General features: G+C 46.9%; 1 protein-coding gene across 1 annotated transcript in view; it reads right to left on the bottom strand.

Annotated features, from left to right (window-relative positions):
* Window positions 1-11,422: 11,422 nt before the first annotated feature.
* Window positions 11,423-19,471, bottom strand: part of VANGL1 (VANGL planar cell polarity protein 1) — a 47,581-nt gene continuing 39,532 nt past the window's right edge. Inside the window, exons 5-8 of the mRNA XM_042993807.1 lie at window positions 18,737-18,870; window positions 17,060-17,192; window positions 15,938-16,172; window positions 11,423-11,721 (exon numbers count right to left, since the gene is read on the bottom strand). Coding sequence (XP_042849741.1) covers window positions 11,461-11,721; window positions 15,938-16,172; window positions 17,060-17,192; window positions 18,737-18,870 — 763 coding nt within the window. The 3' untranslated portion in view covers window positions 11,423-11,460. The remainder of the gene's footprint in view (window positions 11,722-15,937; window positions 16,173-17,059; window positions 17,193-18,736; window positions 18,871-19,471) is intronic.

The following is a 19,471-nucleotide window of genomic DNA, read 5'->3' as shown; positions in this document are numbered from 1 at the left end:
TGTATTATGTCATTTAATCCTCACAAAGTTCTTATTCTCCCCATTTTACAGATGAGGAAGCGAAGACTCAGAGGGCCCAAGGAATTTTCCCAGGGCCACACAAACACTTTAAAGGAGTATAAATGTAACTTCATTTTTATACTGAAATCAAGGATTTAAACTAAATCAAATTCCTTAAATTAAGCAATCAAAGGATCCCAGTTCTTTTCCTTGGATAGTGTCCTGAGATGGACGCAAGTGAATTTCCCACAATTCTTTTCGCTGCTTAAGCCAAGATATTCCTTCCCTGGAGGCCGTACTCAACTTTTCCCATATTTGAAATGGAGGTTAATTAGAACTGCAAGTTCTGGCCATCCTGTCGGGGAAAAAATTCATTGTGCTATCCAGAATGCACAATCATTTTCAGTGTATTTTTTTAAGTAACATCTCATAGCTAGAAATGAGCTGATCTTTTCCACAATAAGGCTGTGTACTGTCCAGGCCCTAGTGTGTATAATGCAGGAAGCCCATACTAGTAATGTCATTTGTCATAGATCATTACCAAGTAGCTTTTGATCAACAATCCTGATACATGCAGACATACTCACCCCTCGTAAGTGCTGGTGGGTCCTGGGGCTCTGCCTTCCAACTTCCCACTCCCACTGGGATTCTCCACCCTGCTCAGCGAGCAGCAGAATATTGTCCTCCAAGCTTATTTAGAAAACACAGATGCCCGTCTCGAGCCCAGACACCCTGATGTGCCATCTACAGAGCTGGAGACTGACCATCTACATTTTAGAGTCACTGGGGACTGACACAAGCCAAGGCTAGGAACCACGGCTCATCCACTCCCCCAGGTGATCTCACTCCACCTGTGGTTACCGGCATCGTGTGTCTCTAGCCAGGCTCTCCTGTTTTCAAACCCCTCACCCCAACCATCTCTCCTGGACAGCTTCATCTGGAGGTCCCCTAGGCACCTAAGATCAACGCAGTTTGGGGGCTTTAAAGATCTCCCCCAAATTAGGTCAAGAAGTCAGCAGTGCAATGTTAGTAATTAATAATAATTAATAATCACCATTATTACAGAAGAGCAGCAATTTGGAGACTAGATATGAGAAGAATGGGCTTCCCAAGCTTCCTGCCTCCAACTGCGGGCTCCCCAAGGGAATCAGACTTGTAGAGAGGACCAAGGCCATTTCCTTTCAGTGGGCGAGGATGGAGGAGAAGAGAAAAAAACCAGACCCTCCACACTAACTTCACCCCCAAGAACTTCACCCCAAGAAATCTGGACAAAGGTCTGTTTACCCACTAACCAGGTAACTTGCTCTATCTCAGGACAGGAGTAAGGTTTAGGCAAAAGGCCAGCAGCACGTAGGAAATGATCCTTCTTCATAGAAGCAGAGGAGTGGGGAAGAGGTATCCCCCTCTGGCAGTGTTTGAGCCAGAAATCTTACAGCCATTCCGTTGTGTCCTGCTTCTGCATCGACTAGGGAGCAGGTCCTGGGCTCTCCTCTGCGCCCACCCCTGCTGTGTAACTGAGGCTGTACAATCTCCTACTTGGGTTACAGCAGGGTTCCAACTGCTCTCCCATCTCCAACCCAGCCTGAGTGCTGCGATCAAGTGATCTTTCTAAAATGAAAAACCGATCATGTCACACACATGCTTAAAATTCAGTGACTCTCTAGTCCCAGTAGGTGTTTAAAAAAAAATTTTTTTTTCTGACTAGAAGAAGCCAAAGAGTGAGCTATGAATGGAAAGGTCGTTGACTGTGAATGCAGAGCCGGGATGTGTCGTGGGAGGTTGGGGAGGAGAAACGGGATGGGTTTTGCAAAACCCAAAGTCCTTGAAGTGTCTCGCCTCCGTATGAAGAAAGCAAAGTGTGAGTAGCGCTGACTGATGCTGGCGGGATCTGGGATCCTGGATTAGGAAAGCATCGGACGAGACGGGGTGATTTCTGCTGCCTACGTGGAGTGTCTGTCTTGGAATTATGGCGTCCACATGCCCCATTTGGGATTATAGCGCCCAGTGGTTGTTTTATCAGAAGTTGTTTTATCAGCACCACTGGCAACAGGCTACGGGGTCAGGTGTACCTTTGTAATTACGTAAAGGCCAGTTTCCTTTGCAGGACACTCAAGGTCTATGTGTGTTGCCTTTTATCCACCTTATCAGCCTCATCTCCCATGATGCTTCCTGACCACCTGCCTCCTCTATTCTTAGAAGCTAAAGTCTGTGGAAACTTCCTGGCTGCTTAACAGCTCCAAGCCTTGGCTCATGCTATTCCGTCTACTGGAATGCCTGTCCTTTCCCATCTGTGCCTGCCTGGCGAACTCCCAACTATCTTACCTTAAGTATAAAGTAGGGTGCATCCTAGGACTCTTCTGTGACCTTGGAGCTAACTGGCCACCTCATCTACTGAGCCCTCACTGCACCCTGTGTAAAGTTCTCTTATAGAAACTACAATTTATTATGCTTTTATGTGTATGTCTATTCGTTTGAAAGCAACCTTGGGGAAAAGACTTTGTCTAATTCTGTTCTATCCTCAGTGCCTAAGTTCTGATAGGTACTTAACAAACTTGTTTGACTAAGTACTCTCTAAGCCCTACGCAAAGCTAATTTAACAGTGATTAGCACCGCTAAGAATGTGCTAGTGATTATCAAAAGCTATTAGTACCATTAAGAATATGCTGGTGATTATCCAAAGTCATGCAGGGACTTTTTGGCAATGCTGTCATCTGTTCAGTGTTGCTTCGGAGAGCCAACTGCTAAAAAGAGTAGAGTAGAATAGAATAGAATAGAGTAAAATAGAATAAAATAAAATAAAATATAAAATAAAATAAAATATAAAATATAAAATAAAATAAAATAAATAAAATAATAAAATACGAACACAGGAACTCTTTGGCTCAGTGAGGAAGCTTCCTATGTGTGAAGTTCTTTAGTCAGGTAAGCACAGTCACCTAGAAATACAGGCACCACGACGGGAAGCAAAGCGGCATGGGATGGCAGCAGAAATCCCAGACCCCACCCTCCGGGAACAGGATAACCACAGCCACCTGACTGCGCATTTATTGTAATGCATCTGCAGACCCACATGCTTGCAAGGTGAACTAAGGACCTCTTTGGAATTAATCTGGCATTTTAACAGTCTGAACTCTTCAGAGTAGCGATGGCTAGAATGCTCAAGGTTAACCCTAGGACCCTCCAAAACACCAATGATTCCCTTAAAATAATCACATGTGATTAGATTGTGGCTGGTAGCTTCAGCCCTGAATATGCTATCGTGTTCTCATTCACTCATTCGCTCAAGTATTCAATCAACGGCCCTTTGACGCTTGTTCACACACGCGGATCACAGAAGGCAGAAATGAGTGGGTGAGATGGGAGCGCTGAGCAAAAAGCTAGAAAAGGAAAATGTTTAAAGAAGCTTGTGTCAGTCCTACAAATGCATCATCATCTTGTCTGAAATAGTACAAATTCTCAGAACCTCAGTAACACATTCAACTGTAAATACAGAGAACATACCCAAAAGTCGAATGCAGTTTTGTTTTTCCAGGTCAACCTTAGCCTGTGTAACCAGAAGATGCTTGCGTGACACGTTGACACCAGCAGGGAACTGCCAAGTCTCTCCGGAAGCAGGGACAATGTCCATGTCACGCCACTGCTGGTGAGCCCGGTCTCTGGCACTGGGTATGCAGGCAGTGACTTAACTGGTGCCTTTCTGGTATCTCTCACTCCACTTCCATAATCTGATAGTTTATCATCTGATATTCTCAAAACTCTTCCAAAATTCCATAGCAGTAGAATGGGTAGTGAATGAAAAAGAGAGGACTCTTCAGTTTATGTCTGCAGGCAACTTTAATCTTTTCTCCAGCAGGGTTTGCTTGTGCAGATATAAAGTATGCACGTCTTGGCCGATGGCCCAGAGAAACAGAATTTGTCAATAATCTGTACAGTGAATATCTTCAAATCAATTGCTTTCTCTGACCCCTGTCCATGCAACAGGTGAGAATTTGATTGTGTGCTATCAGCATTCTATCCAGGTAAAAAGTAGCTGAGTGTAGCAGAAGGCAAGTTCCAACATTTCTTTGGAAAATAATCAAGTTCCTTTTGAATAGACCTACCTATCTGAAATCCCTCAATAATTAACATTGAATTACCAAACCACTCACCAAATAATCCAATATTTACCAACAAATCCAGGGTCTGACACTTTTCTTCCTCCCTACTTAACTCCAGGATCTTTTTTCACTTGCTGATTTATTCAAAAGGCCCATTTGATCTTCATTTTTAGAGCCTATGATTTTAATGTCCAGTTATCTATTCATTTTAAAACATTCTCTTGAGCATAAAATGATCACAACAGATAGTTTTCATTACAGTGGCAATCCACATTTCATTCAATCTATCATTATAATTGTCTTGGTTTTCACAGAACCTTGACGTGTTTTTAAGAGGGTATCAAAATCATACAAGAGTGCAAATGTTCCCTAAAAAAAAAAAAAAAAAAAAGAAAAAGAAAAACACCAAACAACTTTTTAGATTGAAATAATCACATGAAAAAAAGAAGCCAAATACAATTTGGGAGTTCAGTTTATTTTTCAAGTTTTACAGTATAAAAAAATGCAACATGTAAAATGTTTTAACAGTTAATTGGGATTGGGGGTGGGACCCAAAAGGGGACCAAATGACTTGGCTGCCAGGTACGCCGTGTCAGCTGTAAACACTAACATTGGTACTGATAGATGTCACAATGAGAAGACATCTCCTAGGATACACCTTGTGCATGTGTGTAAGTGTCCTCGTGCGGATGACTGCTGGTTGATCCATTCATTTAGATGTTCGAAAGGCCTCATCAGAGCCTATTCAGAAGGTCTCATACATACGTGGTGACGGGAGCAGAGACTGATTAGCAAAACTGCCCCCTCCCGGTTACAAAAAGCACAGCATCAACTACCAAGAAAGAACGCAAAGTCCCCTGGCCCCGTTTTTGCACAAACCATTCTGGCTCCCTCAGACAGAGACAGATGGTTTTGTCATGGAATCTTCCGGGTTGTAGATCCACAAGTGAAAATTTCTTTCAATACAAAAGCAATTTGTTGGCAAATGAACTTCTCTGAAGACCTGACTCGGCCCTGCTGGCCTTCTCTCTAGAGTCTTTGTTGAGTAAGTGGTCATTCACCAGGTGAGTGATGTTCACCACCCCCATGAGTCAGGACCCAGCCGCTCTCATTCTGGCCAGTGTCCTGTACTCTACACAACAGTTGTACTCACAAACGACTGCTTGGACATCAAGTTTGGGTAATGTCCTAATTTAGGGACCTCAGGGGAGTTTGCTATTTAACTAAACCCTACAGCAAATCCATTATAAAAATAAGGAATTACCACCAGAGTTCGAATTTTACGATCGTTTTTCTTGAAGAACGATGAACCACATGAAGCGAATATTCCATTGTTTCTATAACGGAGGGGTACCTCTTCCTACCTGGCCCCTGCAATGGTGACAGTGTGCAACGATCTGAATTCCCTATGACGTGAGTCAAACTAGACTTGTCACCCACAGATCCCATGCCTGGGTCCCATCACTAATTCCCTGAGCGACAGTCTCTGGTCCTCAGAGATGAAGCTTTCCTAGGCTTTGGGCTTTTGGGGGGCTTAACGACTCCTAAATGACCAGCTCCTTCAGAATGAAAGCTCATGTTACATGGGCAAACTCCGGTAAATATAAGCAAACACAAAACCAGACAACTGTACATTCAAACATCTGTATGCAAAACTTATTTCAGTGCCAGAAGAAGTGCCAAAGACACTCTGAAGACCAAAGCCTTGGCATTTATCACATTTGTCCCACTGCGCCCCACCCCTCCCAGGCTCAAGGTAAGAGTGTTTTTATTCCCCTAAGTCAAACCACTGGTGTTTTCAAGCTGCGAGACATCGTAATTGTAGATCCTTAGTGCCATATGGGAAGTAACCTTTCACTTAATGCTTCGGCTGTTAGAGATCTGTTGTTGTATCGGGGAAACTCTAAAACAACCCATTAAAAGAGATTTATTTTACAGATGAAACAAAGCAAACTGGATTATCTAAATAAAAATGGGACAAGGCCTGGCAAGGGAGACTCACAGAGTCCCCAAATTCTATTTTATTTAGCAGTTTTACAGTTGCTTTTCTACCCTTTGGAAATCTGTGCCAATCCCTAAGGAGCAGCCATGCTGAGAAATGAGAGCCCCATCTTCGTTTTCCTGTCCTTTATGGAAAGCAAACAGCAGGAGAGAAAAAGGTAGTCTGTACTCCAAGGAACAAAACTTAAAGGCATCAGAAGAGAGGAAAACTGCGTTTCCAGAGTTCTGTTTCATCAGTTCTGTTAAAACTGTTGAGGACAACTGTGGGGAAAAAGAGTGGGGTGCAAAGTGCTTGCTGAGAGCACCGATGTCACGGGGAGGCCAGGGACCCCCAGTTCCAGAGCTCCTGAGGCTGGGCCTGTGGGTGGTCTTTCTCCCACCCTAACCAGGTGAAGCAGAGCACCAGTGAGAAGCTTCCTCAGCTCAGGAAGAAGCCTGGTCTGCCTGCTGCCCACCTGCCCAAGCCAGCAGGATGGAGGCAGAGGGCCAGAGGGGCAAAAGCAAAGGGTGGCTGCCAGAACAACAGCACCTCGGTCGTGCTGGTTTTCCTGGGGGTGGGGCATTCTCAAATTCTTTCAATTAGAAATCGCAAAAAACATGCCAGCAACATAGAGAGGTTCCCCCTGGGGCCACAGCTCTGGTGCAAAGTGAAAGAATCGAAGGGATTCCACCACCTCCAAGGAACCCTCACCCCCAGGTTCAGATTCAAGGTCAAGTGTCCTCAGGTCCCTCCTCCACATTCCCAGATGCCAGATCATTTAGATCACACCTCGAGGTACAGAGAGCGAGGGGCTGGAATCAAACATTAGATTTGAAATCCCATTCACTAGCCATGAGACCTGAGACTGGTCCCTCCCTCCCTGATTGTCTTCCTTCTCACCTGTTAAACTGAGATAACCCTGCCTCCAAGGAGTTCCCGTTCTAGAACAGCACCTGACGTGATACCTGAGACACAGTGTCGGCACCCTTCTCTTCCTTGTCTGACCAAAATATGTTTTGTCAAAAACATGACCTGAAATCTAATTTTCTAGGCATCAACTTGGTTAAAGTGCAATACAGCAACTTCAATGTAGTGTCTAAATTACCTTGATTCACTACTGCCCTGAATACCATTTAAGAACTGTGCTATGGGCTTAAGAACGACTCATATTTTATTAACGATGGAATGTGATCACAAGGTTTCATAGTAAATTCACAGTAGTGATTTATTTATTTTTTTGTAACAAGATCCATAAAGCATAAACACTTCCCAGAAATACTTACATCACTTTACAATCGCAGGATCGCTGCTGGACTATTTAAATATTATGTTAACATTTCTGTGCTACTTTTAGTAATCAGTCTTATCTTTTTTTATGAAGCTCAGTTTTTAAGTTATATTCAGAAACAGAGAATAAGGCTTCCAAGGTAGTGAACTTGGAGAAGTGATTATCAGAAAGCTTGACCTTTCTTTCTCTGCTTCTTACTGTTTTCAGGTCATAGGGTCCTGAGGCAGGAGAGAGTTTAATGGATTGTCTGCAGGACATCAAAATTTCCAGAAGACACTTCTATGCTAAAGCCATTTACTCCTGGGGAGAAGCCAGTATAACTGATGGAAAGGAATATAGGAGCCAAGGGAGAAATAACGGACTTTAGAGAAGCCTTCCGAAGGATTGGGTGCTGTTAGGAACTCTCTCCGCCATAGGGTATGGGGGAAACACAGACACCCTCAAGACACTCATCCATACAAACACACGCATCAATTACCTGCTGACAGAACTAACCCATCTATAGACAACACAGATGTTCAGATGGCTAACATATAAACCAGACGCCGCCTGTCTTGTAAATTACCCTCAAGAGAAATGCACACAGATATGGAAACACATACCCACAATGTGCATCCCCATTTAGGGAACGTTACATCACAGAGCCCAGCCAGAGGGCGTGTGAACCAAGGGCCCGATTCTCTTGGTTTTGTGGAGTGACTAACACTCACTTCCCCAGGCGCCGGGGGTGTGGGTGAGGAGAGTCAGGGTAATTAATTCCTGCCATCTCGACAGAGCACTTGCCACAGAGATACAGCGGTATCTAAACACATGCACGCAAAATGAAGGGGAGCCATGAGAGGGGAGGGGGACACCTCATCTCATCACCCCCCCACACACTGAAAAGGCGAACTCTAGCAATGAGCCACAATGCTGCATGTGCGCGCGTGTGCACACGCACACACACACACGCACTCACACACACACACGCACTCACACACACACCCCTTCCCCCGCCCTCCCCAGGGCCACCTACCTCCACCCGCCTCTGCACAGAGTTTCTCCTGGCCATAGATGTGAAAGGGAAGGACAGAGAGGGAAGATGATGAGAGCCGGGCAAAAACCTGGCCAGGCATTTTCTCAAGGGCTTCGTGAACTTCAGCAAAAGTATTCTGGCTTCTGACTTAACCGATAACGCAGAGGATGAATAAACCAGAAAGCTTAGAGTTCCTTCCCCCTCTAGGAATGCAGACTTTTTAACTGTAACACGCAGTTCGTGGACGATTGAAAATTATAATCACCATCAGAAGTAGGCACCGAAGAACAAAAATTACCCACTGGTTAAAACAGCAGCAGGGAACAGAGTGATCTCAGGCACGCACTCGGGGTCCTCTACTCCTCACATTGAACATTCATGTTTTAATACCTTAGGCTGAAAGTTATAGGAAATCTATAAACATTTAAGGCAAATGAAATCCTGACTCGTCTAATGTGAAGTCTCCTATATTTTACTAGCCCTCAGGCAGTTTACCCTCTTTTAAAAAGAATAGCCTATTGGTTCCATGGACTGAAATGAAAACGCATCGTTTTCGAGTGTGTGACGCAGCTTTCTGAAACCTTCAATCTCTTTAATGTCATTTACAATGTTCCCACTGCACCAGCAACTCGAGTTATTAAGGTTTTGAAAGTGCAAAGGCTTTATCCAAAGATCCTGCATTTTATTTTGTTCTTCTTTCAAAGGGGACTCAATACGAAGCCAGTGTCAAAAATCGATATCCAATTTAAAACCGAAACAATAATTTCAGAAAGGCTGACATTCTCCTATGCAAAGACTGGGGGGAGGGAGGATGGGGGGAGGGGAGAGAGAAAACAAATTCCTTAATTTAAACCCTTTTTCACCCTGCTGGGAATACATACACCAAGGCAGTGACGCCAACGTAACTCCTGGGCTGGGGACTTAAGATCGGGTCAGAGGCACAGTATTTTAGAATGTTGATGAACAGTGTCATTACGAACTACGTGTCCTGTATATGAACTCCATGGACTTATGGCGTCTCCAGCCGCTGTGTCCCTCCCTGATGCAGAAGCCTCTGACACCCTTAGCCTGGGACATTAGAACTGCTGCACAGCCAAAGTCTCATCCACTTACACCTTTCCTTGCCCCATCTCCCAAAATAGATTTCCTGAGAAAGATATCATAAGGAATGTCCAGTTTGAAAGGACCTAAAGGCAACAGCTAGGAAAAAAGCACCATGGTTACATGGTATGTGTTTTTCATAAACAGAACCATGTAGTGACACAGCACATCCTGGCTCGAGGCCACACTGACTGGTGTCTCCTTTCTGCTTTTCCAACGCTTGTCTTTTTGAGCGGAAGGCTGTTGATTCGAGAATGCTGTTTACTTTTTCAGGTACAGGTGCGTTACCAATATCCAAAGCCAATTGTGATTTTGAAAAATGATACACAAATACTGCACCACTTTTGGAACGCACAGCCCAGTAAAGGTACGAGCCAACACACACACAGAGAACATTCCGACAGCGTTCTCCTTTTCTAAAGCGAGGTGACTGAATACCCCCAACTTCCTGGGAAAAGCAAGGCCAAATACTTTGTAAAGGTTTGCCATGATACAGGAAGGCAGACGGAGGCACAGACAGGGTCTCCCTTACAGCAGGCCTCCGCCGGGTCAGCTTGCCACAACCCCCACCCCCAAGCCGCGGCTGCTCCCTCTGGCCAGGGGTGAGCCCACTGAAACCAGCGGCATTTCAGAAACCAATCACAGATGAATGGCTCGGGATCCTAAGACTGGCTCCCTCCCTTTCCTTCTCCCAAGCTCGGCCGCTTACCCAATCCCTCTCCCCACTTTCCCAATAACTACAAGAAATTCCAGCACCAGGGCCAAAGCAGCTCCTTCCCTGGTGCTAAGTGGCAAAGGTGATGAGTTGCACAGTGATGGTGGTCAGAAAGCAGGGAGCGAACAGCAGCAGCTGTCACTGCGCCAGGCACTGTTTGGTCTCCCGTGGCAGGGCAGCCGGCTCTGAAGCTTTGGTGAGGACTCATCCCCGTGGGAAATGAGAGGCTCGGAGCTGCACCTGCCAGTCCCTGAGTCCCGGTGTCAGTCTTCCGCCTGGTCCCTATGAGCAGCCGGGAGGAGGACCGGGAGGGCGGGGGGCTCCCACTGCAGCCTGGGAGGGACAGCCTAGCAGGCTTGCTCGCCCTGTGTTCTAGCTGGTAGGCATTCTATGCTTCCCTGTGCAAACAATCCCCGGGGCCCATTGGAGGCGGCGCACAAAGCCTGTGAGCCCGCGTGAAGAGCCAGGTCCCGGCAGCCTTCCCTGGCTGGTGTGTGGTGCGTGCAGGGGAGGGCAGGTGGAGGGAGATGGGTGGGCAATCGTGGGGTCAGGAAAGGTCTACCTGCTCAACTCGAGGGAAGCAGGGTCAGAAACAGGACAGGCAGGCTTTCTCCTTGGGGGAGAAAACAACATAAAATCACGTAGAGCTGTAAACGGATAGTGCACATTTTCTGTCGTGACCTCTCTCTGCAGCACTTAAGGCAACAAAGAACAAAGATGAAGGCAGGCGTTTCCTGAACGGCCCGTGGCTCCCATGGGTGATGTGGTGCTGGACGTTTACTTACACAAACACATGTGTGGACATGTCGTGTCTGGTTTCCCCGAACAGAATAAAGATGTGTCTCCCGGGAGCTCTACCAGGGGGTGGACCAGAAGTGACAGGAGGGCGTGGTCCTGGACGAGAGGCGGGGACTAGATGCTGTAAGGCGAGGCTCCTGAGAGCCACCAGCTCCGCTTTGGTTTACAGCTGTCACAGAAGCGCCAGGGAACAGCTTCTAGAGAAGTCCCATCCACAGAAGTCAGATGTCGTCAGTCACTGTTTTCCAGGGTGGACATCCCCTGCTTCCTTCCAAATAAAGTGCGGATGGTGAAAGGACACTGGTCTATCATCTGCCAGTTTCAGTCAGTGATGAAGAAGAATAAAAAAGGATGCCCCTCTGGTATACATACATACATATATATATATATATATATATATATATATATATATATATATCTCATATATTCTTTTTTTTTTGTAATAAAGCCACAAATATAAAACTTTTAAACTGAGGTCTCAGACTGTAAGCGAAGGACAAATTTGTGAGATTTGGGGTCTATGAACTCTTCCGAGAGTACGATGAATGGAATTTTCTTCACATTGACCACGAGGCTGAAGTCCAAGCATTTGAGGACGAAAACGATTCCATCCCGTAGTCCGTTAGTGACAGCCTCATCACTGACCAGTCTCCACTGCGTCGAGAGCCAGCGCTCCTTGTCATACTGCAGGGTGGGGCCTGCGCTGAGGTAACGTTCCAGAAAGGCCTGGAAAAGAGGGGAAAGGCCATCAGGGAAGAATCACCCCACGCCCACGGCAGTGCCACCAGGGACCTATTCATCCTGTGCCAATGAAAATGTTTCCCAGCAAACCAAGATGGAACTCAATTTATCACACCGTATTCCCATCAGACCCTCACAACGGAGACCTTGTTGGGTAGGGAAACCTCCTTGGACGTCCTCATTCCCCTCTGCCAACTTCCAACCAGAGGTGGGGCAGGGTGGGGGTGGTGGTGGCTGGCATCCAAATCTGCCCGGAAGCCATCGCTGAGGCACCAGCCCAGCCTAGGCTCGGCCCCACCACACATGCCACCACTTGTCCCTGTGCTGGGCCTGCCTCCTCTTGCACGGACAGCTCCTCAGGGCAAGGGCTGGCCCCGAGGGACACCAGGGAAATGTAAGCCTAACACATAAAAGGATATACTTGCACGCTTGAAAATGCATGTTGTACCACTCACAGGTTGTGTGACTGCGGACAAGTCATTTAACCTCCCTGTAAGTGGAGAGAGTAACAGCTCCTAACTCACAGGGCCGCTGTGGGGATGAAAAGATTACCTCCAACCATCGCATGGCACAAGGGAAACCCAACCAGTGTGAGCGATGGTGATCTCCCGTGGGACCAATGTGCACAGGGCAAGTCTGAGGGATGCCAGAGCCCATGTCCCTGTCCTTCCGCTCCAACAGTGCTTAGCTCCTTAGCTCCTGGGAGTTCTTGGACAGCACCCCCTGCCCCCGTTCTGCCCCAAATGGTGTCCACATGCACTGTTCCTCCTGGGCGTTTACATCTCCTCAGACCACCACCTGAACCTCTGGACACATGAACACACCCTCCTCCAAGCGCTTATAATCACTGGCCTGACTCCCGTGTGACATTCGGCTCAGTGGTGTATTAAATCAATAAATACACCGATTAAGCTGCAAGAAAAGAATGAGCCAGCAATTCAGACAGGATATATCGGGATATAGCACTCTGGTCCTAGACACAGGATGGTTTCTATGTGCATCCCCTTCCTTCTATACCTCACTCTGCTGCCAAGTATATTATTTCTGATCTGTACGCTTATATTCTAAGGCGGGAAGTACAGCCATGCCTCAACATCCTTCTAATATAAAAATAGCTCTTACGGGGGCACCTGGGTGGCCTTGTCGGTTAAGCGTCCGACTCTTGATTTTGGCTCAGGTCATGATCTTACGGTTTCTGAGATTGAGCCCCTGCTTAAGATTCTCTCTCTCCTTCTGAGCATCTGGATGGTTCTGTCGGTTAAGCATCCGACTTCGGTTCAGGTCATGATCTCATGGTTTGTGAGTTCGAGTCCTGCGTCGGGCTCTGTGCTGACAGCTCAGATTCTATGCCTGCTTCAGATTCTCTGTCTCCCTCTCTCTCTGCCCCTTCCCCACTCATGCTGTCTCTCTCTCAAAAATAAACATTTAAAAAAATTTTTTTTTAAGATTCTCTTTCTCTCTCTGCCCCTCCCCTGCTCATCCTCTCTCTCTCTCTTTCTCTCTCACAAAAAAGAAACAGCTCTTATGAGTCATGAGAAAAAGAAATAACTCAGCAATCAGAGAAATGAAATTAATAATTTATAGAATAAATATTAATAGAAAATTAACATAGTAAAAAAGATGTTCTACCACATTAATAATTCAAGAAATAGGAATTAAAATGAAAAATATTTTTTTCCTCTTATGATTAAAGACATCATTGGACATCATAAGGACAGTGATTAAAAAGAATGGTAACACCCAACACATCAATTGTGTGGGAGAAATAAACAATCCTATCTCAGAGGCAAAAGTGTAAAATAGTAACATGCATAGGAAGGACAATTTGGCAAGATCTGTACCTTTGATCTAGCTGTTCCTCTACCAAAAATTTATCTTTCGGAAATAGTTACACAGATGCACAAAGACATGTAAAAAAGATATTTGCTGCAACCCTGTTTAGGCCAGGGGTTGGCAACATTTTCTCTAACGTAAATATTTTCAGCTTCACAAGCCACACTCTGGCACAACTGGTCAACTCAGTCTGTGTAGAGAGAAAGCAGCCATAGACGACATGGAAATAAAAGGGTGTGGCTGTGTTCCAATAAAACTCGATTAACAAAAACAGCTGAGCCCTGGTTTAAACTAGTGAAAGATCTTAATCCAGATGTGCATCGTAAGCCCTGGTTAAACAAATCGTGCTATTCAGTGGAATAAGATGCAACTACTAAAGAGAACGAGTTAGATCTGTAGGACAGAGATCTGGAAGGTACTGACATGGGAAAACAGCCAAGGGATCGTTTTAAATGAAAAAAGCAAGTTTCCAAACTGCGTGTGTGTGTGCATGTGTGTGCATAAGCTCCCATTTGTGGTTTGCTTTTTTTCCCACTTCTACTTTAGACAGACAGACAGACAGACAGACACACACACACACACACACACACACACACACCCCTCTGGAAGCATACATACTGACTCCTTATCACTACGAACAGTTTAGGGTAGTAGAATGGAGAGTTCCCTTTGCACATATTTTTCTTTAATGCCTGGATTTTTACACAAAGAAAGAGTGTGAAATGAGTTTTAATTCAGAAAAAGTATACATTTTTGTTTTAAATGTTTATTTTTGAAAGAAAAAAAAAGAAAGAGAGAGAGAGATATGGAGCATGAGCGGGGGGGGGGGGGGGGAGGGGCAGAGAGAGAGAGAGAGAGAGAGAGAGAAAGAGAGAGAGAGACACAGAATCCAAAGCAGGCTCCAGGCTCTGAGCTGTCAGCACAGAGCCCGACGCAGGGCTCGAACCCACAAACTGTGAGATCATGACCTGAGCCAAAGCCAGACGCTTAACCCACTAAGCCACCCAGGCGCCCCAAAAGTATACATTTTTTAAACAAAAACGAAAGCAACCAGGACAGTAAGACATCTCAAATAAAAGGAAAACGGCTTCCGTCCCACATGGTATCAGCTATCACTTTGCATGTGTAGATGTATCATACTCGTACTTTCTTGCATTCCGTTTTTTGTAACTTAATATTCTAACAAAGATTCTTCTATTTTTAACAGGTGACATACAGTGATTTATAAGCCACTGTTCTATTTTTAAGTGATGGCCGGCGTGGAGTTATTCCAGATTATTTTGCAAAAATCACCTTCATGTACATTTGTGTATGTATCTGACTGCGCTGAATACTTTTTCTAGGAGAGGAATTAGTGAGTCAAAGAAATTGGAAATGAAACCTTACAGACCCCCACTGAATATTTCTGTATTGCTTTCCTGACGGTTGCTACTGATGAGTGACAACACAGCCACACGTTGTACATGTACAGGGCGATGCGTGTACACGGGCCCTTAGAACAAAAGCCACCAATCGTTTCACGAGCACTGTACGCCAAGCTCATTTACTCCCTACCTTGTGATTTACACGTCGTGTTGCCACATTTAACATGACTTTCACACAACAGGCCTATCGGGTAGATGCTGCCACTGTCCCCATTTTATAAAAGAGGAAACAAATGTAGAGTGACTTCTACAAAGTCACCAACCAATCAACTGGTGGAGCTGGTATCTGAGCTCCCCTCTGTCTGGTGACAGGTCATTTACTCTATTCTGCTTCCTTGGCCACAGCCCTCTCTGAGATGCACAGCCGTTTCCTGCAATATCCCTGAAAGTATGCTCATGTCATAATTCAAAACACCATTCAAGTAAAACAAACTCCACGACATCCAAAACGCCTAACAGAGTGCTGGCATTCTTTCCTCCACTAATAACAGTCATTTATTCAGTCTTTACCATACGACGGGCACTGTTCTAAGCACTTCATATGAACGAGCTCTTTGAGTTCCCAAAGCAGCCCGATGAGGTAGGTACTAACCATTAGCCCCAATGGACAGAGCAGGAAAGTGAGGCGCAGAGCCACTGAAGTGTTTGCCCAAGGTGACCAGCTTGTTGGTGGAGGAGGAAGGTTAGAAGGAGTCTGCTCGGTTCCAGAACCCGCCGAGTTCCTTTAACTACTGCCTATACTGTCTCTAAGTCAAAGTCCTTCCTCTGTGTGAACCTAGAGGCTATCAAAGGGCCATTTAACAAAAACCAATCGCACCCAGATAATACAAAGTTAAGCGGGAGTCATGAATTCTCACGAGTCGGTGCTTTAGAGAAGACTTTGACCATATCACTCCCGGGCACACCCGACGGCGGGACCTCCCAGGCTCAGGGACAGGTGGCACCTTGGGGGTCATGCTGTTGGTGATGCAGAAGGCCAGGTGCTGCAGGATGCTCTCCATGCTGTGGTAATGCTGCTGTCGAGTGGTGCGCAGGTATTTCTGCAGAGCCCGGGCCATGGAGGGGAAGATGGCCTGGGCGGCCTCCCGGGGGTCCATCACCTCCCCTGGGGCTTTCTGCTGCTCTTCGGCCTGGAGACGCTGGATGTGGATGAAGGCCTCCTCCACGGCCACCACCAGCCTGGCGGGCAACAGAACAGTCATCAGGACGGGGCCCGCTGCAGGCTTGAGAGCAGAGCGGTGCTAAAGGGTCTGGAAGGGCCCCCGCCCGCCTCTGCGTCCCGGCCTGCCAGCTCACCCAGGGCTCACCTCCTTAGCTGCCAGTCCAGATGGCTGAAAGGGGACAGAGGGAGAAAGGAAGGCAGGGGAGCCAGAGGGGTGAAGAGGAAGGAGCCCTAGGACGGGGGGATGACCGCTCAAGTCGATTCTGCCACGAATGAGCTCAGGGGCCTCGCTTCAACCCTTCCATCTCCACAACGAAGGGTTACAGGAAAAGAGCTGTAAGATTACTCAAACTCTGGCCACACACAGGGCTCTGCACACGCTGAGGGGTGGCCGGCGGTTCAGAAGCAGCCTTGCAAAGAACCAGAGCTGTATCCCCCTTGATCCAGCCACCCACACCAGCAGCCTCGGGGGGAAAAGGAAGGAAGGGGCCCAGCATCCACGATGGAAACCAACTTTGTCCGCTTCCGTTCACGTGATCAGAACTTGGAAACCAACAAGGGCCTGGGGGTGTAGGAGGGGGGCCCCTCAAAGCGTGGGCCACGCAGCCCAATGGCTTCAGCATCAGCTGGGAATTTGTAAGATGTGCAGATTCTTGGGCCCAGCTCCAGCCCCATTGAATAGTAAGTCAGTTACTTTTGCAGGTGGGGCCCGGACCCTCAGATCCGTGCTTTAATAAGCCCTCCCGAGGGCGCCGAAGTCTGAGAAACCCTGGGACGGGAGACAGTCCTAAGGCTTGAGCATGTCACATTTACACATTGAGATTTCATTCCGGCAGTAAAAAAATAAATAAAAAGTCTACTATGACAGGGGGTTATGTCGGGGTGGGGTGGGGGGATGACAGACCTTGCTCTCCGCTTCTTCACCCGCCGCTCGTGCTCAGCCTCTTCATAATACAACTCGTTGTGGCTGGAATCTCGGCGCCGAGCGGCAGCAGCAATCATGGCCCGGGACTGACCAGTGGCATTGTTACTGGGGCCTTTGGGGAAGGACAGTGGAGGCGGAAGAACTGTTTTAATGCCATGGGGCCGCAAAGTACAGCAGAAAGCTAGTACCGCGGTCTGTCAGTACCGTCTACCCGCCTACCCGCACCTACACAAATCTCAGAAGGAGCTTCCCAGGAGGGTGGACAGGACCTCCTGTACTCACATTCAGTGAGTACACTGAGTACACTTCTCCCTGGGGGAAGGAAATCTCCCCCAAACCCCCTGGGATCAGTGGAAATGGAGAAAGAACTCAGGAGGAGGTGATTAAAACGTTGGCCAAAAACAACACACGGAGTACACTGAAGAGGTTACTCACCATCGGCTACATAAAGTTTCAGTTTGGCCACAAAGGGTATGTGGAACATCACGTTTCGGCAACAAGACAACGAGAGAGAATGAGACGCAACGGGGAGAACGAGGACAGAGAAAAAAGAAAGCCAAGGGACATGGAGACACGGATTATGCACAGGACAGCAAGCCATGTTGGAATATCACAGTGGTCACAGTGTTTATTGGAAAAAAAAAAAAAAAAGGACTTGAGGTCTGGCAATATGGCCCGTCTGTTAATACAGACTTGGAACTCGCGGCCCTGTTTCCAGCTGCCCACAGACCACCTTCGCTTTTCAGAAGGACAAGGCAGATCACATGCTTTCTTCTGTATCAACTACTTAGTTAATAACTTGGTTTCACTCGTGGGAATTTATGTTAAGTTTTCAGAGCAGGTGAAATTTACCAACCCTCTGGGAATCCCACCAGAGTGTATATCTCATGAAACCACCTCCCCCTGCCAAAAATGGGGAGGATATCGCCAGTAAAAATGGACACCATCCATAAATCACTCGACTTGTTAACAATATGATCCTCTTATAGGGTCTGCAAAGCTCTTGCCCTGACCCAAGGCACTGAGCAAGAAATGACACTGTGTCCTGTTTCTTGCACTTAACCATCTGATAGCTCTGAAATGCAGCTCTGACGTCCCCCGGCTGGCCTCTGGCCTCCGGCCACCCACTCAGCCCCAGCTCCTAGCCAGGATTGAGAAATCCCTGTAAGTATCTCACCAGATGCCTGAACTACTGAAAGTTACTGACTCCACGGACCTAGGGAGCTGAGTCTGTGGGTAGCTTATCCAAAATTTCAAAAGCGGCTTTCTGAGCAGGATGCAGGAAACGTACATCACTATTGTTTTCAATCAGAAAATCCCAAAATGAATGAACCTCCCACATGTGTGGGCTGTAAATCAACATTCCTTTGGAAGTATGTCTGCCTGCAGAAAAGAGAGAGAGAGAGAGAGAGAGAGAGAGAGAGAGAGAGAGAGAGAACGAAAGAACAAAAGGAAGAAAAGGGAGGGAGGGGGAAGAAAAGGAAAAAGAGAAGCAAAGCAAAGCAAAAAAATGGTTCTGAACTGAGAATGTACCATAGAGACGGACACTGAGGGGAGGGAGAACCAAACAGACGGACCATAAGGTTGAAGCTAAAGAGTTGCCCAAACTGTGCTCCCTAGATCCACCAACGAGAGACACCATTTCAAGGCACGTACCATCTACATTGTAGACTTTCAGCCCGGCCATGTGCTTGGCTGCTCGGAATTTGGAGGCTGTTAGGAGATTGGGGTTATAGATGGTGAAATCTTTATAGTAATTTTCCAGAACCACCAATGCTGCTCGCTGGATACTGAGAAAAGAGGGCAGAATTAATGCAATGCTTTTTCATTGAATAAGCAGGTCCTAAATGAAAAAAAAAAAATCCTCTTCTGGAGTCAGGACACCAAGGGTAACCTGGCAGACTGGCAGCGGCTCCTGGGTTTCACCACCCCATTTGTCTCCGGGACGAGAATTTAAAGGTGAGACTGAGTTCCGTCATCAAGCGGCTCCTGTGCCTTCTCCCGGGCTATGTCATTAGCCACATCCCACCGAGACAACAGCTGAGAAAGGAATCAGTTATAACTTAGATTTGCTTAGGCTGCACGGAACTTTCCCGTTTTTCTCAGTTTACAAACGAGGGAAGCGAGGACCCCACAAGGGTCAAGAGCCTTACAGATGGTGGCGGGGCTAACGGGTGATGGGACCAAGTGTAGGTTCAGCTTTCTCAGGTCTCCGTGCAGGGGCTCCCTCTAAGCCCCATCGCCCCTGTTGTAAGGAAGGCTGGGTTTTCGGTTTTCTAGAAATCAGAACCAACTACAACCACACAGGGCAGAGGGCACGTGATAGAAGCCGGCTCCAGTGGGGCGCCTGGGTGGCCAGGCTGGCAGCGCGGGGCCTGCTTGGGATTCTCT

Source organism: Panthera tigris, chromosome C1 (assembly GCF_018350195.1).
Source record: "Panthera tigris isolate Pti1 chromosome C1, P.tigris_Pti1_mat1.1, whole genome shotgun sequence".
NCBI classification, from domain to species: domain Eukaryota; kingdom Metazoa; phylum Chordata; class Mammalia; order Carnivora; family Felidae; genus Panthera; species Panthera tigris.
Note: the sequence above shows the minus strand (reverse complement) of the source record. Positions and strands in the feature narration are given on the sequence as shown.